This window comes from Acinonyx jubatus, chromosome X (assembly GCF_027475565.1).
Source record: "Acinonyx jubatus isolate Ajub_Pintada_27869175 chromosome X, VMU_Ajub_asm_v1.0, whole genome shotgun sequence".
Classification (NCBI taxonomy): domain Eukaryota; kingdom Metazoa; phylum Chordata; class Mammalia; order Carnivora; family Felidae; genus Acinonyx; species Acinonyx jubatus.
This window is the reverse complement of record NC_069389.1, coordinates 14,305,225-14,322,142: the sequence shown is the minus strand read 5'-3', so window position 1 is coordinate 14,322,142 and position 16,918 is coordinate 14,305,225. Positions and strand designations below refer to the sequence as shown.

General features: G+C 38.1%; 1 protein-coding gene across 1 annotated transcript in view; it reads left to right on the top strand.

Moving 5' to 3' along the window:
* Positions 1-7,742, top strand: part of BEND2 (BEN domain containing 2) — a 54,852-nt gene extending 47,110 nt beyond the window's left edge. Inside the window, 2 exon segments of the mRNA XM_053201961.1 lie at positions 77-280; positions 7,555-7,742. Coding sequence (XP_053057936.1) covers positions 77-280; positions 7,555-7,742 — 392 coding nt within the window.
* Positions 7,743-16,918: the final 9,176 nt, after the last annotated feature.

Here is a 16,918-nt window from a genome sequence, read left to right as displayed (position 1 = left end):
CTGTTAAAGCCTTTTTAAAAACTTGAACCCTACATTTGCCATGGAAGTTGACATCTTCTTTCTCTTTTGCTTCTAGAATATCTTGGAAATCCAGATAGAAATATCCAGTTGCCGCATTCAGTGCTAAGTATGGCAAAAGTGAAGTCTCGCCCAGAGCTGTCAGCCATATACTTAATTCACAACCTGTTCACAGAGGAAGTCCTGATAAGAAGTAACATCTATGGCAGTTTGGGGCATGGCTTGTATGCCCTTAATCCGAATAGGATTAACGCTCTTCGAGGTGGGTTACAAGTTGAGTATGTGAGAATAAATAAAAAGCAAATTATGTTACAGAAGGACAGAAACGACAATCCATTCAGTTTGTGTGTATTTTAAGGAAAGATGGAGCTGTAACTAATTCCCTCTTTAGAGCATAACAAGGAGCGTTTTCATAAATTGTGTTCCTTTTGCATTTGGATTTCCCAGGCTAATTGCTCTGTCTTGCCAGGCATATGGAAACTCAAACACCTCTGTTTACTGAGGATCAGGGTCGAAGCTGCTGGGCTTTATCAATTTGCCAAAGTGTCAACAGTAGCACAGCGGGTTAATTTGCTAGATTTTTCTTGTGCATATGAGTACAGTGTAGTCTTTATCTATGATGTATATGGATGAAGCTTCCAAAAGCAATTCTATGAAATTGTTAATTTGGAAAACGCAGGATGCAGAATATTTCTTATTTGTATCGCTGGTCCCCAGCAAAGAGAGAGTTCTGAGCACCATCTCAGTTAGTTAGTTCTTTGGTTCCTGCCTTCATATCACACATACCCAGCAAATTTGAACAGCGCTTTGTGTTTCAGACTGAACTAAAGAAGGCTGGCTTACAGCACCTTTTGTAAGCATTTGCTGTCATCTAATCCAATTGTTTTCAAATGTGTTTTTTACTGCAACTCATAGTCAAAAATACAGTTTATGTTGTGACTCAGTACATGTGTGTATGAGTTTTTAAAAACACAAGCAAAAGTTTCACAAGCAATGCTTATTATTTCTATGAGAATTACATTCCAGTGGTTTCTATTCTAATACATTTTTAAAAATGTGCTGCCATCACTGATCTCATGACCTAGTAATTGGTCACAGTTTGCAATTTGGACATCACTGAGCTAACCCACCAGGCAAAAAACCAAAACCTAATTCCTCTTACATTACAGTAAAAAAAAAAAGGACACAGACTTTGTAACCAATCTGGAAATGAAGGTGTTTATAGGAGAAATATTATCTTTCTAATTAAAAAAATTTTTAAGTGAGGGGGAAAAGGTGACTTTTATAGTTCTTTTAATATCTGGAATATATTAGTTCCTTAAAAGTAGACTAAAGATATTACACTATGCATTTCATTTTGTTTTATCCCTTATTATATTACAAATCAAGAAGATGTCTTTTGTAGTAAAAAATATTCAGTATGAGTTTGACATACTATCCACATGGGGCATATTTTAACAAATTTCCCATAAGACTCAAAGTTCTGTTCCATGTAGAAGGGCAGCCATTGAGTTATCTCAGCAGGGAGAATACGATAGAATCATCATTGTCCTAGAGGCTTGGGCAGAGCCAGGCCCAAGGAGGAGAATATGACCAGAAAACATATTTTACTTTAATATAAGGACAAAATGAACTTAAAGAATGAATAGAGTCAGAGCAAAATCTCAGTGAGCAGAGATGAGAGGCGATTCCTGTACTCATAGAAGGACTGGACTTTATGGCCTCCAACATAATTTGTGTAAAAGTATCAGTTCAGTATAAAACACACAGAAATGTACAGAAATGATATAGTAATATAATCACTTGTCAATCCAGTACAGATATAGGTATTTTGCTTTTTGTGCTCCAGGTGTTTTTTTTTTATAATAAATTATTACTGATATAATTAAAATTCTCTCCCATCATCCCTTTCCCTGTATTTCTCCCCAGAAGTAACCACAGTCTTGGAGTTAGATTTATTATTTGCATGCATATTTTACACTTCTGCTACTTGTATTGATAGATCCATAAATACTATATAATATTCTATAGTTTTAATGTACATAAATGGGGATATATAGTGTGTATCCTTTTGCTAATTTTTATCACTCAACATTATGTTTTTGAAGTTCATGCATTTTAACTGCTGATTGGAATCCCATTGAATGAATAAACCAGTTTATTCTATTCTAATATAATTTCTTATTCTCAGATTTTATTATTTGGAGGGAACTCTTACAGAAATTAGTAGTCAAATATGTCTAGTAGCCAAAGGTGTGATTTCATAGAAGAAATTATTGTTCACACTCTATGATGAGAGTTCAGTATCACTTAGGGGCTCTTTAGAGAATGGTTTACATGGAGAAAGTTAGTAGGCTGCAGATTTGCAATCAGCGAACAATCCTTATACCTTCCCATCTATGTCTGTATATGACATAACTATAAAAGCTTAGCAATAGGAAGTACATCACACATCCTCTAATACAGCTTTTGCCCCAGAGCAGGAGTTTGATCTCAGCTTTGACATATAGTCACCTCTCCTCACCTTGAACACTTCCATTGATGGCAATCCACTACATTTTTTAAAGTTTTTTAAAATTCTAGTTAGTTAACATACAGTGTAATATTAGTTTCAGTTGTACAATTTGGTGATTCAACACTTACATATAATACCCAGTGCTCATCACAAGTGCCCTCCTTAATCCCCATCAACTATTTCACCCATCTGCCTACCCTCCTTCCCTCTGGTAGCCATCAGTTTGCTTTCTGTGGTTAAGAGTCTGTTTCTTGGTTTGCCTCCTTCTCTTTTTTCCCCTCTGCTCATTTGTTTTGTTTGTTACATTCCACAAATGAGTGAAATCATATGGTATTTGTCTCTCTTGGACTAACTTATTTCGCTTACCATAATACTCTCTATCTCCATCCATGTCATTGCAAATGGCAAGATTACATTCTTTTTTTTATGGCTGAGTAATACTTGGTGTGTGTGTGTGTGTGTGTGTGTGTGTGTGTGTGTGTGTGTTTATACACATACATACCAGTATTCTTTATCCATTCATCAGTCTATGGACATTTGGACCATTTCCATAGTTTGGCTATTGTAGATAATGCTGCTGTAAACATTGGGGGGGGGTGTCCCTTGGAATTAGTATTTTTGTATTCTTTGGGTAAATACACAGTAGTGCAATTGCTGGATTGTAAGGTAGTTCTAGTTTTAACTTTGTGAGGAACCTCCATACTGTTTTCCAGAGTGGCTGCACCAGTTTGGATTCCTACCAACAGTACAGGAGGGTTCCCCTTTTTCCACATCCTCACCAACACCTGTTGTTTCTTGTGTTGTTGATTTTAGCCATACTGACAGGTGTGAGGTGATATCTCATTGTAGTTTTGACTTGTATTTCCCCAATGCTGAGTGATGTTGAGCATGTTTCCATGTGTCTTGGCAATCTGTATGTCTTCTTTGGAGAAATGTCTGACCATATCTTCTGTCCAGTTTTTAATTGGATTATTTGTTTTCTGAATGTTGAGTTTTATAAGTTCTTTATATTTTTTTGATAGAAACCCTTTATCAGATATGTCATTTGCAAATATATTCCCTCATTCCAGCAGTTGCCCTTTAGTTTTGTTGATTGTTTCCTTTGCTGTGCAGAATCTTTTTATTTCGATGAAGTCCCAATAGTTTATTTTTGCTTTTGTTTCCCTTGTCTCTGGAGACCTATCTAGAAAAATGTTGCTAGGGTTGATGTCAGAGAGGTTACTGCCTGTGTTCTCCTTTAGGATTTTCATGATTTCATGTCTCACTCACATTTAGGTCTTTAATCCATTTTGAATTTATTTTTGTATATGGTGTAGAAAAGTGGTCCAGTTGCTGTCCAGCTTTTCCAACACTATTTGTTGAAGAGATTGTCTTTTTCCCACTGGATATTCTTTCCTGCTTTGTCAAAGATTAATTGACCATATAGTTGTGGGTTCATTTCTGGATTTTCTATTCTGTTCTATTGATCTATGTGTCTGTTTTCATGCCAGTACCATACTGTTTTGATCACTAGAGCTTTGTAATATAACTTGAAGTACAGAATTGTGTTGCCTCCAGCTCTGCTTTTCTTTCTCAGAGTTGCTCTGGCTATTTGTGGTCTTTTGTGGTTCCATACTAATTTTAGGATTGTTTGTTCTAGCTCTGTAAAAAAAATTCTTGTGGTATTTTGATAGGGATTGCATTAAATGTTAGATATTTTAGCAATATTTGTTCTTTAAATACACGAGCATGGAATGTCTTTCCATTTCTTTGTGTCATCTTCAATGTCTTTCATCAGTGCTTTATAGTTTTCAGAGTATAGGTCTTTCAACCAAGAGTATACCTCTTTGGTTAGGTTTATTCCTAGGTATCTTATGGTTTTTGGTGCGGTTGTAAATGGGATGAATTCCTTAATTTCTCTTTCTGATGCTTCATTATTGGTGTATAGAAATGCAACAGATGTCTGTACATTGATTTTATATCCTGACTTTACTGAATTCATGTTTCAGTTCTAGCAATTTTTTGATGGAGTCTTGCAGGTTTTCTACGTAGAGTATCAGGTCATCTGCAAATAGTGTAAATTTTACTTCTTCTGTGCTGATTTGGATGCCTTTTGTTGCTTTTTGTTGTCTGATTGCCATGGCTGGGACTTCTAGTACTATGTTAAATAACAGTGGTGAGGGTGGCCTAGAGGGCTCAGTTGGAAGAGCAACTCTTAATCTTGGGATCATGAGTTCAAGCCCCATGTTGGGTGTAGAGATGACTAAAAAAAAAAAAAAATAAACTTAAAAAAATAACAGTGGTGAGAGTGGACATTCCTGTCTTGTTGCTGACCATAGAGGAAAAGCTCTCAGTTGTTCTCCACTGAGGATGATATTGTGGGTTTTTCATACATGGCCTTTATTATGTTGAGGTATATTCCCTCTAAACCTACTTTGTTGAGTGTTTTTATCATGGATGGATGTTGCACTTTGTTAAATGATTTTTTTGCATCTATTGAAATGATCATATGGTTCTTATCTTTTCTTTTATTAATGTGGCGTATCATGTTGATTGATTTGTGAATATTAAACCACCCTTGCAGCCCAGGAATAAATCCCACTTGATTGTGGTGAATGATTCCTTTAATGTACTGGTGGATTCGGTTTGCTAGTATTTTATTGAGCATTTTTGCATCCATGTTCATCAGGAATGTTGGCCTGTAGTTCTCTTTTCTTAGTGGAGTCTTTATCTGGTTTTGGTATTAGGGTAATTCTGGCTTCATAGAATGAATTTGGAAGTTTTCCTTCATTTTCTGTTTTTTTGGAAAAGTTTGAGACTAAGAGGTATTAACTCTTCTTTTAAATGTTTGGTAGAATTCACCTGTGAAGCCATCTGGACTTTTGGTCCTGGACTTTTGTTTGTTGGGAGAGTTTTTTGATTACTGATTCCATTTTTTGCTGGTTATTGGTCTATTCAAGTTTTCTATTACTTCCTGTTTTAGTTTTGGTAATTTATGTGTTTCTAGGAATTTATTCATTTTTTCCAGGTTGTCCAATTTGTTGGCATATAGTTTTTCATAATATTCTCTTATAATTGTCTGTATTTCTGTGGTGTGGTTATTTATCCTCTTTATTTAATTTATTTGGGTCATTTCTCTTTTCTTTTTGAGAAGTCTGGCTAGAGGTTTATCAGTTTTATTAACTTTTTCAAAGAACCAGCCCCTGGTTTCATCGATCCATTTTTTTAGTTTCTATGTCATTTATTTCTGCTCTGATCTTTATTATTTCCTTCCTTTTGTTCGTTTTAGGCTTCATTTATTGTTCTTTTTCTAGCTCCCAGATTTCCACAGTCCTGACCTTCTGTTGTTGCATGCCTTGCTACTTTCCTCGTTTATAAGCCCTATGAACGCATCTGCTTCTGACACCTTTGAATCAGCAGGTCTCTTCACTGTGGGATTTTTCAGTGGGAACTAACTCTGGAGTGTAGCATTTCTCATTTGCACAACTGTAAACTTTTTCCCCAGGAAACTTCTTTCATGACTAGTGTCTCAGAGAACATTTTTTTGGGAAACACCAACCACTTTAGGCTCCTTGTTACAGCCGGTTGAAAGCTTTGCAGATGCTGTATTTGTCTTCCAGTCTATTAGTTATCCATCCCAGCTTTGCTGTCATGGGCAGATGGACCAAGCCTGCTTTCCATAACTTCTTTTTTTGTGAATAAAAATGTCTGGCAGCATAAAAAACACTAGTGACATACCAGTGAAAGCCTCCTCCCAGGCTACCACTGATGTATTAAGTAGTCCTTTGAATATGAAAACTTTTTAACTTTGTCACATACCTTGCTAAAAATTTTGGACTTATGCTGTTTTTATGTCATTATCCTGATTTCCCAGCTTCTTAATCTTATTGAAAAATAAATGAGATTAATGTACCCAACTAATGCTGGCCTGGATTATTCATCAGGTCCTTTTGTAAGACCTCAGATTTACTTCAGAAATTACCGAGGGGCGCCTGGGGGGCTCAGTTGGTAAAGTGTCCAACTCTTGATTTTGGCTGAGGTCATGATCTCACGGTTCATAAATTTGAGCTCTGTGTTTCAGCGCAGAGCCTGCTTGGGATTCTCTCTCTCCCTCCCCCCTCTCTACCCCTCCCTCATTTCTCTCTTTCTCTCTCAAAATACATAAATAAGTTTTAAAAAAGAAGTTACCTAAAAAAGTATCTGAGGACAGTTCTGCTCTTCCAGTTAAATAACATCTCTCTTCTCTACCTTTCCCTTTGTGTGTGCTCCTCCTTTCTCTAATATCCTAAATTTTTCTAATTTGAGCGTTGTTGCTTTGTTACCTTCCCTTATAGACGGTTTCCTGTAACTGCAAGATCTAGAGACTCTCATTCTTTCTTGTCTGAGATAAACCAAGCATCACCAAAAAATTTAGCAGTTACAGCTTCTTGCCTCTAAAAGTATAAAAGTGGGGCACCTGGGTGGCTTAGTTGGTTAAGCATCGGACTTTGGCTCAGGTCATGATCTCACAGCTTATGAGTTTGAACCCCCGTGTCAGGCTCTGTGCTGACAGCTCAGAGCCTGAAGCCTTCTGCAGATTCTGTGTCTCCCTCTCTCTCTGCCCCTCCCCTGGTCACACTCTGTCTCTCTCTCAAAAATAAATAAACATTGAAGAAAAAAATTAAAGTAAAAAAGATACTTCAGCATCTTGTGTGTTACAAAGACTTAGCATGTCATGTTATAATGAATAACATGCATGTTTGATAAATTTAAGAATGAGAAAAGTTTACATTGGGTATTGAAGGCAGGAGAGGATTTCCATTCTGGTTATGTAGTAAGTTCATGGGATATTGTTATTTTACTATGATTTAAGAATGGAGCTATTTCATAATATCCTTTTAGATGAAAAGATTTGTTCAGCTAATTTAATAATATAGTCCATGTGTTTTAAAGTTTTAATGACCCTTTCTTTCATAGACACAGCAATAGAACTGAGGCTGAATAAATTCATTTCTCTGAGAAGTGATTTCTGAGTAACTAATGTTTTTGGATTTTACCACCAGAATTTCTTGGAGACGCCTACCCAACCTGCGATCTATCAGAAAGCGGATATGACTGGAAGTTGTGTGTGACAGCTATCAATAGTTGTATCCGTAGTCTTAGATGTGACTTCAAGAAGTCCACATCCAAAGCATAGCCGCTTCCAGCAACAAACCCTTTAACAGAGTCAGAGCCAAGAGATATTGACTGACTGAAGTACTTGAATGTCAGCCATTCTAATTCTACATTTTTTTTACTGCTGTATCATCCTGTAAGTTTCTCAAGTTATAATTCCAAAATTAGCTTGTTGTAGTGGCAGTGTAGTTCTGCATTCACAACCAAAGAAATATCCAGTGTTCTTTTTCTGCCCACATAGAATTGCATTAGGAAGAATTGCGTTAGGAAGATGTGTAATGTTTCATCTCATGAACAAAGTGATGGGCGGCATTCCGATAAGAACCTCTAATTAAGGGAATGGTAGTAAACTCCTGAAGGTTGTTTTCACTGCTGTTTTAATATAGAATGAGAATAGCACATTTAGCTCTTAGTGACAGAGGAAATCTGAGCACCAGTGACACAGTGGTAAGGTAGAGAGCCATAGTTGGATAGGCAAACCATAATGCCAAGTGTAGGAATTTGTAGGTAGTGGATATTCAATATTTGTCAAGTGAATCGTCACTGTAGATCTTACGCCTGAGCTCCACTGACTCAGCAGGGAGGTATGGTTTGCACATAACCAAATCTCCCATGTTGGCTTTCTTATACATCCATCCATAGGGGATTCATAGGATTAACATCTCATTGTTTGACCCAAGCTTTCCAGACATGAGACCTATGTTTTTTTGACTTACTCCTGATTAAAAAACAGCATTCTTCTAATTACCTCCAGTTAATATTTTATCACAGCAGTTTTCTAAGAGTCAACATAGAAAATCCTATCAGGTGGCTTTTTGGTTCCATTGAAGTAATTTAAATTTAAGAATATATCACTATGAATAAAAAGAATCTGACCAGATTAAGACACTAACATTTTTGTTGTTGTTTCTGAAATGTCTGGGTGAAGGTTTATAAACAGACCGTGTTTTTCTGATTGATTTTACTGTTGAAATGCATACAAATTTAAATCTTACAGTGTTTAAATGAAAAAAAAATTGATCAGAGATTCAATTAGAAAAAAGTGATCTTAAAGGATATTGGCAAGAATATTGGAGAATGAAAAAAAATTCCATTTTGCTCATGAGTAGGATTTTATTTTTAGCTTAAGCACTTTAAAGTTCTTGAATGTGTGAGCCATAGAAATACTGTATAATTTCATTGTTTGATCATTTATGTTTAAGAAACATTTTGTCAAAAAAGAGAAATATTCCGTTAGTTATAATGCCATCTTTTAGCTTTCAACCTATCAAATGGTCTTCAGTTACATTCATTTTATAGCATCTTTAGTTATTGTTAAGAAGCAAATTTTTTTCCTTGTGGGAGTTCACTCTTTATCTGCAGTCATTTGCTTATGACCCATGGATTTTCCTAGATAAGTTTTCTGATCCTAGATCAGTTTTTTGATAAGGCAAAGAAGAAATTCAATAGAAAGTAATAAATAGGTCAGTCAATGTAATTTGTGTGAAAGTTGACAAGTCTTGTTATTTTGGTGACTTGTGAAATAGTTTAGGATTGTTTTATATGGTTAATTTGTAGAATAGATACATTTTTCAAATGACATTATCTTTTGAAAACTCAACTTAGAATATTTTAGTGAAATATAGTATAATTAATTTTAGAAAAATAAGATGTAAGATATAATTTTTATGACTCTGTTACCCAAATATATAATTTGCTGTTAGTTGCCTTTAAGTTAATAAAATTATAGTATTTCTATGCATATCTTTATATGTTTAGGCTATGTTACAATGGTCTTAAAAAGTAAATAATTCAAGTAAAAAAAACTCTTCCATAGAGGGCCAAAGAGTTTGGACAGAGTTATTCAGATTAATTCATCTAAAATAATCTTTGGCCTCACCATTCAGTTTCACAAATAATTTTACAAACTACTGGTAATATAGCTAATATGGAAAAGTAATAAAATTATATCTTAGACAAGGTTAAATTTCAAATTTTATATGCAGATTTCAAATTTGATTTTTATTTTGTGTTATCTGAAATATCCCCTGGATTAGAAGGAAAATTACAAGAACAAAAACTTTATATTCACCAAAAGTTTCCAAGATTTACATGGTTAACTTTATTAGGGTGGCTGCTGATATAAGTTACTAGACCAGTCCTGTCTAATACTATTACCAACATAATGGTAATGTCACTAGCCACGTGTAGCTCTTAAACACTTGAGATGTGGCTAATTAGACAGGAACTAAATTTTAAAACTTTACCACATTTTAGCTGATTAAAAATTAAATTAAAATAGCCACATGTGGATAGTGGGTGCTGTATTGGCTACAACAGTTTATAATACCCATTATTTGTTTTTTTTTAAATTTTTTTTTTAACATTTATTTATTTTTGAGACAGAGAGAGACAGAGCATGAACGGGGGAGGGTCAGAGAGAGGGAGACACAGAATCTGAAACAGGCTCCAGGCTCTGAGCTGTCAGCCCAGAGCCCGACGTGGGGCTCCAACTCACGGACCGTGAGATTGTGCCCTGAGCTGAAGTCGGACGCTTAACCGACTGAGCCACCCAGGTGCCCCCCCTTTTTTTTCCCATTATTTCTTTTAAGAAAGTGTTTAAAATGATTTCTTAGTTTGAATCATAATATACGCACAACTTATTTTTATTTTTTTGTGCACAACTTTACAGTCACACTGGTTGAGCAAAATAAATTTCATAAAGGTGCTGCATATTTTATTTTAAACTAAATGAAACCTTTTCTGTCTTCAAAGTGTCACAGGATCACTCCATTATTGTATTAGTTCAATGTTAAAGATTTTAAATGGCTGTTCATAAGACTTGTGTTTGAGAAATAAGTTTCTTTCATATGTCGTCTTATTTTACAAATAAATACAATAAATATTTAAAATATTCTTAATACTGATGCTTTGGTTGTTCTTTTACTAATGCAATCCACAATGTTTTTTTTTTTAAAATTAATAACATATTTTTCATCCCGTTCCATAAAAGTGGTACAGTTAGAATGTTTACTTTCTTGCTTAATAAGCAAAATGGAATAGTTGATCCCAGCAACAGTGACTTACTATTGTGGGTATAGTCATAAGGATATTGAAAACTTTGGAAGTGTTTTACCCTTCTTGGGTAAAAAAGAAGTGTTACTAAAGCGTAATATCATTTTATACTTTAATATTTATTTAAATATATGACACATTTTTATTTGTAATAAAATAATAACATTGGGACGGGATGGGAAATTAAAAAATAATAACTTAGGGTAAAGGAGGTAGTGAGCGTGAACGTGGTTTAGATTGCCACTGTTCCGGAGTGCTGCAGAGATGGTCCTCTACTAGATGCAGAAATGATCTCTAAAGACAAGTGAAAAACAGCTGAAAATCCAAGCCTTACTGGCCAAAGGCCACGTAAACTGTTACCATATATTTAAGTAACAATGTTATTGCCACCTGCGGTACCTGCTCCGCCCCGCGGGCAAGCAGCCCCGCCCACTTACGGCTGCGCTCAGGTACGCAGGCGCAGGCTTCAAGCTGTTCCCGCCAGTGCTCGAGGCGGGTGCGGCCGTGACTCACTACCCGGCCGGGGCCTGGGCGGTCGCGGCTCCAAGGTGGCACAACTCCTTGTTTGAGGACCAGGGTCCGGCAGACGTGCACCCTGCCGAGTCGAGTTCCTCAGGTGAGCAGCACCCCCGCTTGGGGCTACAGCCTCGGCCGGCCGGTCCGCGTGCTTGTTGAGACCGCCCCCCCCCCCACCCCGCCCTTTCTCAGCCCGCCTCAGATTCTCCTGCAATCCCTGCGGGCCGAGACCAGAACGGGGGCTCCCGCGAAGCTACCCACGGTGCTGGGGCACCGCTTGTCGCCCGGGCTCTCTTCCCAGGGAAGGAAGGAACCTGAGGCTCAGGGAGGCCTGTCCGTGTGGTGCTCGCAGGTCTGGGCGCTGCGGTCCGTGTGTAGTTCTCTTACCCATCTCGGGCGGTCTGCCTTGGTCTCTGGTGCAGGGGGGTGCCTCAGCCTCAGCCGGTGCTTCAAGATTCTCCCAGTGGTCTTGTTCAGGAATGGTTGTTCCAGTGAGGTACGGTGAAATCACAGACCTGTGTGTTGCCGTCTTGGTGACATCACTCTTAATTTCTGTTTTGAACCTCTACGTGCTGCGGGTAGAAACTTAGCCTTAGTCATTCAAGGCTTTTGAGTTTGCCGAGAATGCAAGTGAAGAGCCCAGGAGGTGAACAGAGGTAGGTCTGGGAGAATACCAGTGGGTGGGTATTTTCATCCTTTTCTCCAGAATTGATTCTAAGTTTAAGTGGTTTTATTCAATGCTAAGAGTGAGGAGGGGGTTCAGAATCAGGCTATTGTCATTTTTCTTAGCCATCGTCAGCTGAGATAACTACTTGACTCACCTGGTCTTTAGCCATTGACCCAGAACCATTCTTATTCTTGTCCGCAAGACCCATTTGGGTGGAGAAGCTCCTGTCTCTGCTCCTTCCAAGTTCCCTTCAAGCTGGTGGGAATCATTTTGCTGCTGCTTCATTATTTTGTGTCACAGGCCGGGTTTTGTTTTGTTTTTATTTTAAGTTTATTTGGGGGCGGGAGGGGCAGAGAGATGGAGAGAGAGAATCTCAAACAAGTCTCTGTGCTGTCGTGGAGAGCCCCACACGGGGCTCCATCTCGCCAACCTTGAGATCATGACCTGAGCTGAAATCAAGAGTTGGTCACTTAACTGATTGAGCCACCCAGGCACCCTAGGAAAGGAGTTTCATCCAGTTCTCCATAGACTTCCATGTAGGACTGGGTACATAATTTGCAAGGCCCAATGCAAAATGATGAATTCAATTTTGATACTGTTTAAGTAACACAGTTTTATATTTTAACATTTTATTTTGGGATAATTTTGGACTTAGAGAAGAATTGTAAAAATAGTACAGAGTTCCTATACACCCTTCACCCAGCTTCTCATAATGTTAACAGCTTTAATAACTATGGCACAATTATGAAAACTCAAATTAACATTGGTTCAATATTATTAACTCCAGACTTTTTGTATTTTGCCAGGCTTTCCACTAAAGCTCTTTTTCACTTACAGGATTTAATCCAAGATCCTCTATTGCATTTAATTCTCATGTCTCCTTACTCTCCAATCTGTGGCAGTTCTCAGTCTTCCCTTGTTCTTCCTGACCTTAACATTTTGAAGAGTATTGGTCAGTCTTTTTGTAGCATGTCCCTCAATTTGGGTTTGTTTAGCGTTCTCTTGATGAGACTGAGGTTATGCATTCTTGGGAATGATGTGCTCTTCTCAAAGTATCACAGCCTCTTGAACATTTCAATAAAAAAGTTACCGGAAGGTTTGGTAGTTTGTCCAAAGTCCTAGAGTTGCTAGCACCAAAGCCAGGACTGGACCCGAAGTCTCACTTTCATGCTAGGGTTGTTAACACAAACCTAGAAATCCTTTAGTATATTTTCCCAAACTACTGACTTATTTGGCATTTGCCTTTTAAAAATGTTTATTTATTTATTTTGAGAAAGAGAGCAAGCACGAGTTGGGGAGGGGCAGAGAGAGGGAGACAGAGAATCCCAAGCAGGCTCCACACTCAGCACAAAGCCTAACCCAGAGCTCAGTCCCATGAACCGTGAGATCATGACCTGAACCAAAATCAGGAGTCAGACACTTAACTGACTGGCACCCCAGCATTTGCCTTTTAGGATTGTGATTCCCGAGTCCTTGTTTGGTACCTTCACAGTGAAGTAGGAGAAGGGGGATACTGAACAACGGACAGATAACCTAGGAGAAAAATAGTACATACTCCAACTGCTGTGAAGTTAAGTGCTTGTGTCCCTGCTGCTTCGTGGATGGTGGTGATGATGGTCACCACTTAATGAGCTCCAGCTGTGTGCCAGGTTTCACCTAAGCATCACCACCTTCCACTTTTAGAATTTCTGCTTTGCAGAAGAGAAGCTGAGAGCCACATTTCCCATAACTCCTGTGTCAGTATGGTTCCAGTTCAGAGTTTGTTGATGAGAGGAACTTTCATGAAATTTGTGGGCTGAAGAAAAGGAGAAGCTGTTTTGCACCACAATGAGGGCAGATGTGAGATTTACAGAAGCTCCCCCTCTAGCCTGACCTTCCTATCTTTGCCTAACTCAACGGTCTGGGAGTAGCAGGTGTGCAGCAAGCAGGGGCGTTCCTCATTCACTCTGCCTTACCACACCTGAAATTCCACCATTAGTTTGATCTCTTTGGCTTGAGCCTAATTTGACCTTTTCCCCTGTAAAAATAGAGGTTCTGTCTGCATTCATCCTGTATGCTTTCATGGAGCTGAACTTGTTAAATCCATTCCTCACAGTTGGTTCAGTTTGGAGTGTGAGAGAGCATGAGGACATGTTCGTTTTGAGAGAGACTTCTACGCAAAGAAATTAGTGCGATAAGTGTTGCAGCATTCTCTGCAATAGGATAAAAAATTAGAAATGTGTTAAAGAATATTTTTTAAAAGTAAAATTATGGCTCTCAGATATAAAATGAACATATGTTAGAGATTTTATTTAACTTGTTAGGGAACCAATAAGATGTCACAACCATTTCAAAGGATAACCAAACAACATATTTTTATTAGATTAGTAATATTGAAATGAAAGTGCAAATGGAGGCAAAACTGGCTCCTCCCACAGTTGGAGAAGGAATTAATTGAATCTCCACCAATTTATTTGCATGTCTATAGATAAAAATTATTTTCCATTGCTATCAGTTATATACAACTTACAGAATGGAAAATCAGAACCAGATAACCAAGAATGATGTGCTTCAAACAATGAACATTTTTCCACTGAAGCACAAATTTTTACCCAGGAGTGTAAATATCCCTTAATAGGGAACTGGTAATATTAATAAACTGCTACTACACTGGGAAAAGAAACATCCATTGAAAATGTGGCAGATAGGGGCGCCTGGGTGGCGCAGTCGGTTAAGCGTCCGACTTCAGCCAGGTCACTATCTCGCGGTCCGTGAGTTCGAGCCCCGCGTCGGGCTCTGGGCTGATGGCTCAGAGCCTGGAGCCTGTTTCCGATTCTGTGTCTCCCTCTCTCTCTGCCCCTCCCCCATTCATGCTCTGTCTCTCTCTGTCCCAAAAATAAATAAACGTTGAAAAAAAAATTTTTTTTAATAAAAAAAAAAAAAGAAAATGTGGCAGATACTAAGGTGAAAGGGAAACCAGAGATTGAAAATACATTAAAACATTTTTTTTAATGTTTTTTATCTATTTTAGAGAGAGAGAGAGCATGAATTGGGAAGGGGCAGAGAGAAAGAGAGAAAGAATCTGAAGCAGGCCTCAGGCTTCGAGCTGTCAGCACAGAGCCCAACGTGGGGCCTGAACCCACAAACTGTGAAATCATGACCTGAGCCAAAGTTGGATGTTTAACCAACTGAGCCATCCAGGTGCCCCCCAGAGATTGAAAATATTCACAATACTTATGTCTGATAGAGGACTTGTCTCCATTATATATTAAGGAATTCTATAAACCAATAACAAAACAATGAACAACCCAATTAAAAAAATGGGCAAAATTCTTGAATGGGTATTTCATAAAAGAACATATTGGAATGGCCAGTAAGCACATGAAAAAGTGCTCAACGTCATTGGTCACCAGGAAAATGCTAATTAAAATTGTAGCAAGATACCAGCATACATCCACCAGAATGGCTAATGTAAAGACAATACAAAGTGCTGATGAGGATTGGACAACTGGAAGGTTATACACTGCTGGTGGGAATGTAAAATGACATAGTCACTGGGGCAAAATGTTTGTAGTCTCTAGTAGAGTTATACACCACCTATCACCCAGCAATATAAGTATATTCTCAAGAGAAATGAGTGCACATGTCCACAGAAAGATTTCTAAAAGAATGTTCATAGCTTCATTCACAAGAGCACCCCCCCCCCAAAAACTGAAAACAACCCACACTGTGATGGGAATACCACTTAGCAATAAAAACAAAAACAAAATACCCTGCAAAACTACCAATACATGGAAAAACAGAAATGAATCTCAAAAATATTAGGTTGCATGAGGGGCACCTGTCTAGCTCCGTAGGTTAAGCATCAGACTTCGGCTCAGGTCATGACTTTGCGGTTCATGGGTTCAAGCCCCATGTCGGGCTCTCTGCTGTTAGCACGGAAACCACTTAGAATCCTCTGTCCACCTCTTTCTCCCCCTCCTCCCCCTCAAAAATAAACATTAAAAAAAAAAAAGAAAAAAAATACTAGGTTGCATGAAAGAATCCAGACACAGAGGAATAGCTACTCTGTGACTCCATGAATGTGAGATTTAACAGGGAAAACTAATGTATAGTGTTGGAAGTCAGAGTAGTGAATACTTCTCTAGGGGTGGCATTGACTGGAAGGGCCATGAGGGAGACTTTCTGGGATAATGGAAATGTTCTATGTATTGATCTGGATGTAGATCACACGGGGATATACATATGTAAAAAGTCCTCAAGCTGTACTTAAGTTATGTGCGTTTACTGTATATAAATTATACCTCAACAAATTACTATTAAAAAAAAAGGATGTAGCCAGTCTAGATAGACTGATGTGACAATCATGTCCTGACTCAAAAAAGGCTTGTGTCTTCAGTTTGAATAGTGAGTCACAGAACAGTAAATGTAATACAATTCCATTTACGTTATTAAAAACCATGGGTGTGGTTATGTGTAATATGTGAACGTATCACAAGAGATGGAAGATACTTGTCTGGTTTTATTGTGGCTATCCTGGGCAGTGAATAGGAATAGGTGTGGACAGGCATTCTTGTTTGAATCATTGACAATGGGAATGTATGCATAATTAAAAATAGGCCAAGTTGGGGGCACCTGGATGGCTTAGTCAGTTAAGCATCCAACTCTTGATTTCAGCTCTGGTCATAATCTTGTGGTTTGTGAGTTTGAGCCCCATATCAGGCTTTGCACTGACAGCACGGTGCCTGCTTGGGATTCTCTCTCTCCATCTCTGCCCCTCCCCACTTGTTCTCTCTCTCTCTCTCTCCCTCCCTCTCTCTCTCTCTCTCTCTCTCTCTCAAAATTAATAAACTTAAAAAAATAGGCCAATTTTAATTAATATTAGCAGAAACTGGAATACGTGCTCTAGAAGAAGCGTTGCTGAAATGGATAGTTACACAGTTGGGCCGTGCTGGTCCTGAGACCTCACCTGGATGTCTTATGAGAAAAGTTTCCTTTGGTTAAACAGTGGGATTTTTAGCAGCTCTCTATAAAGC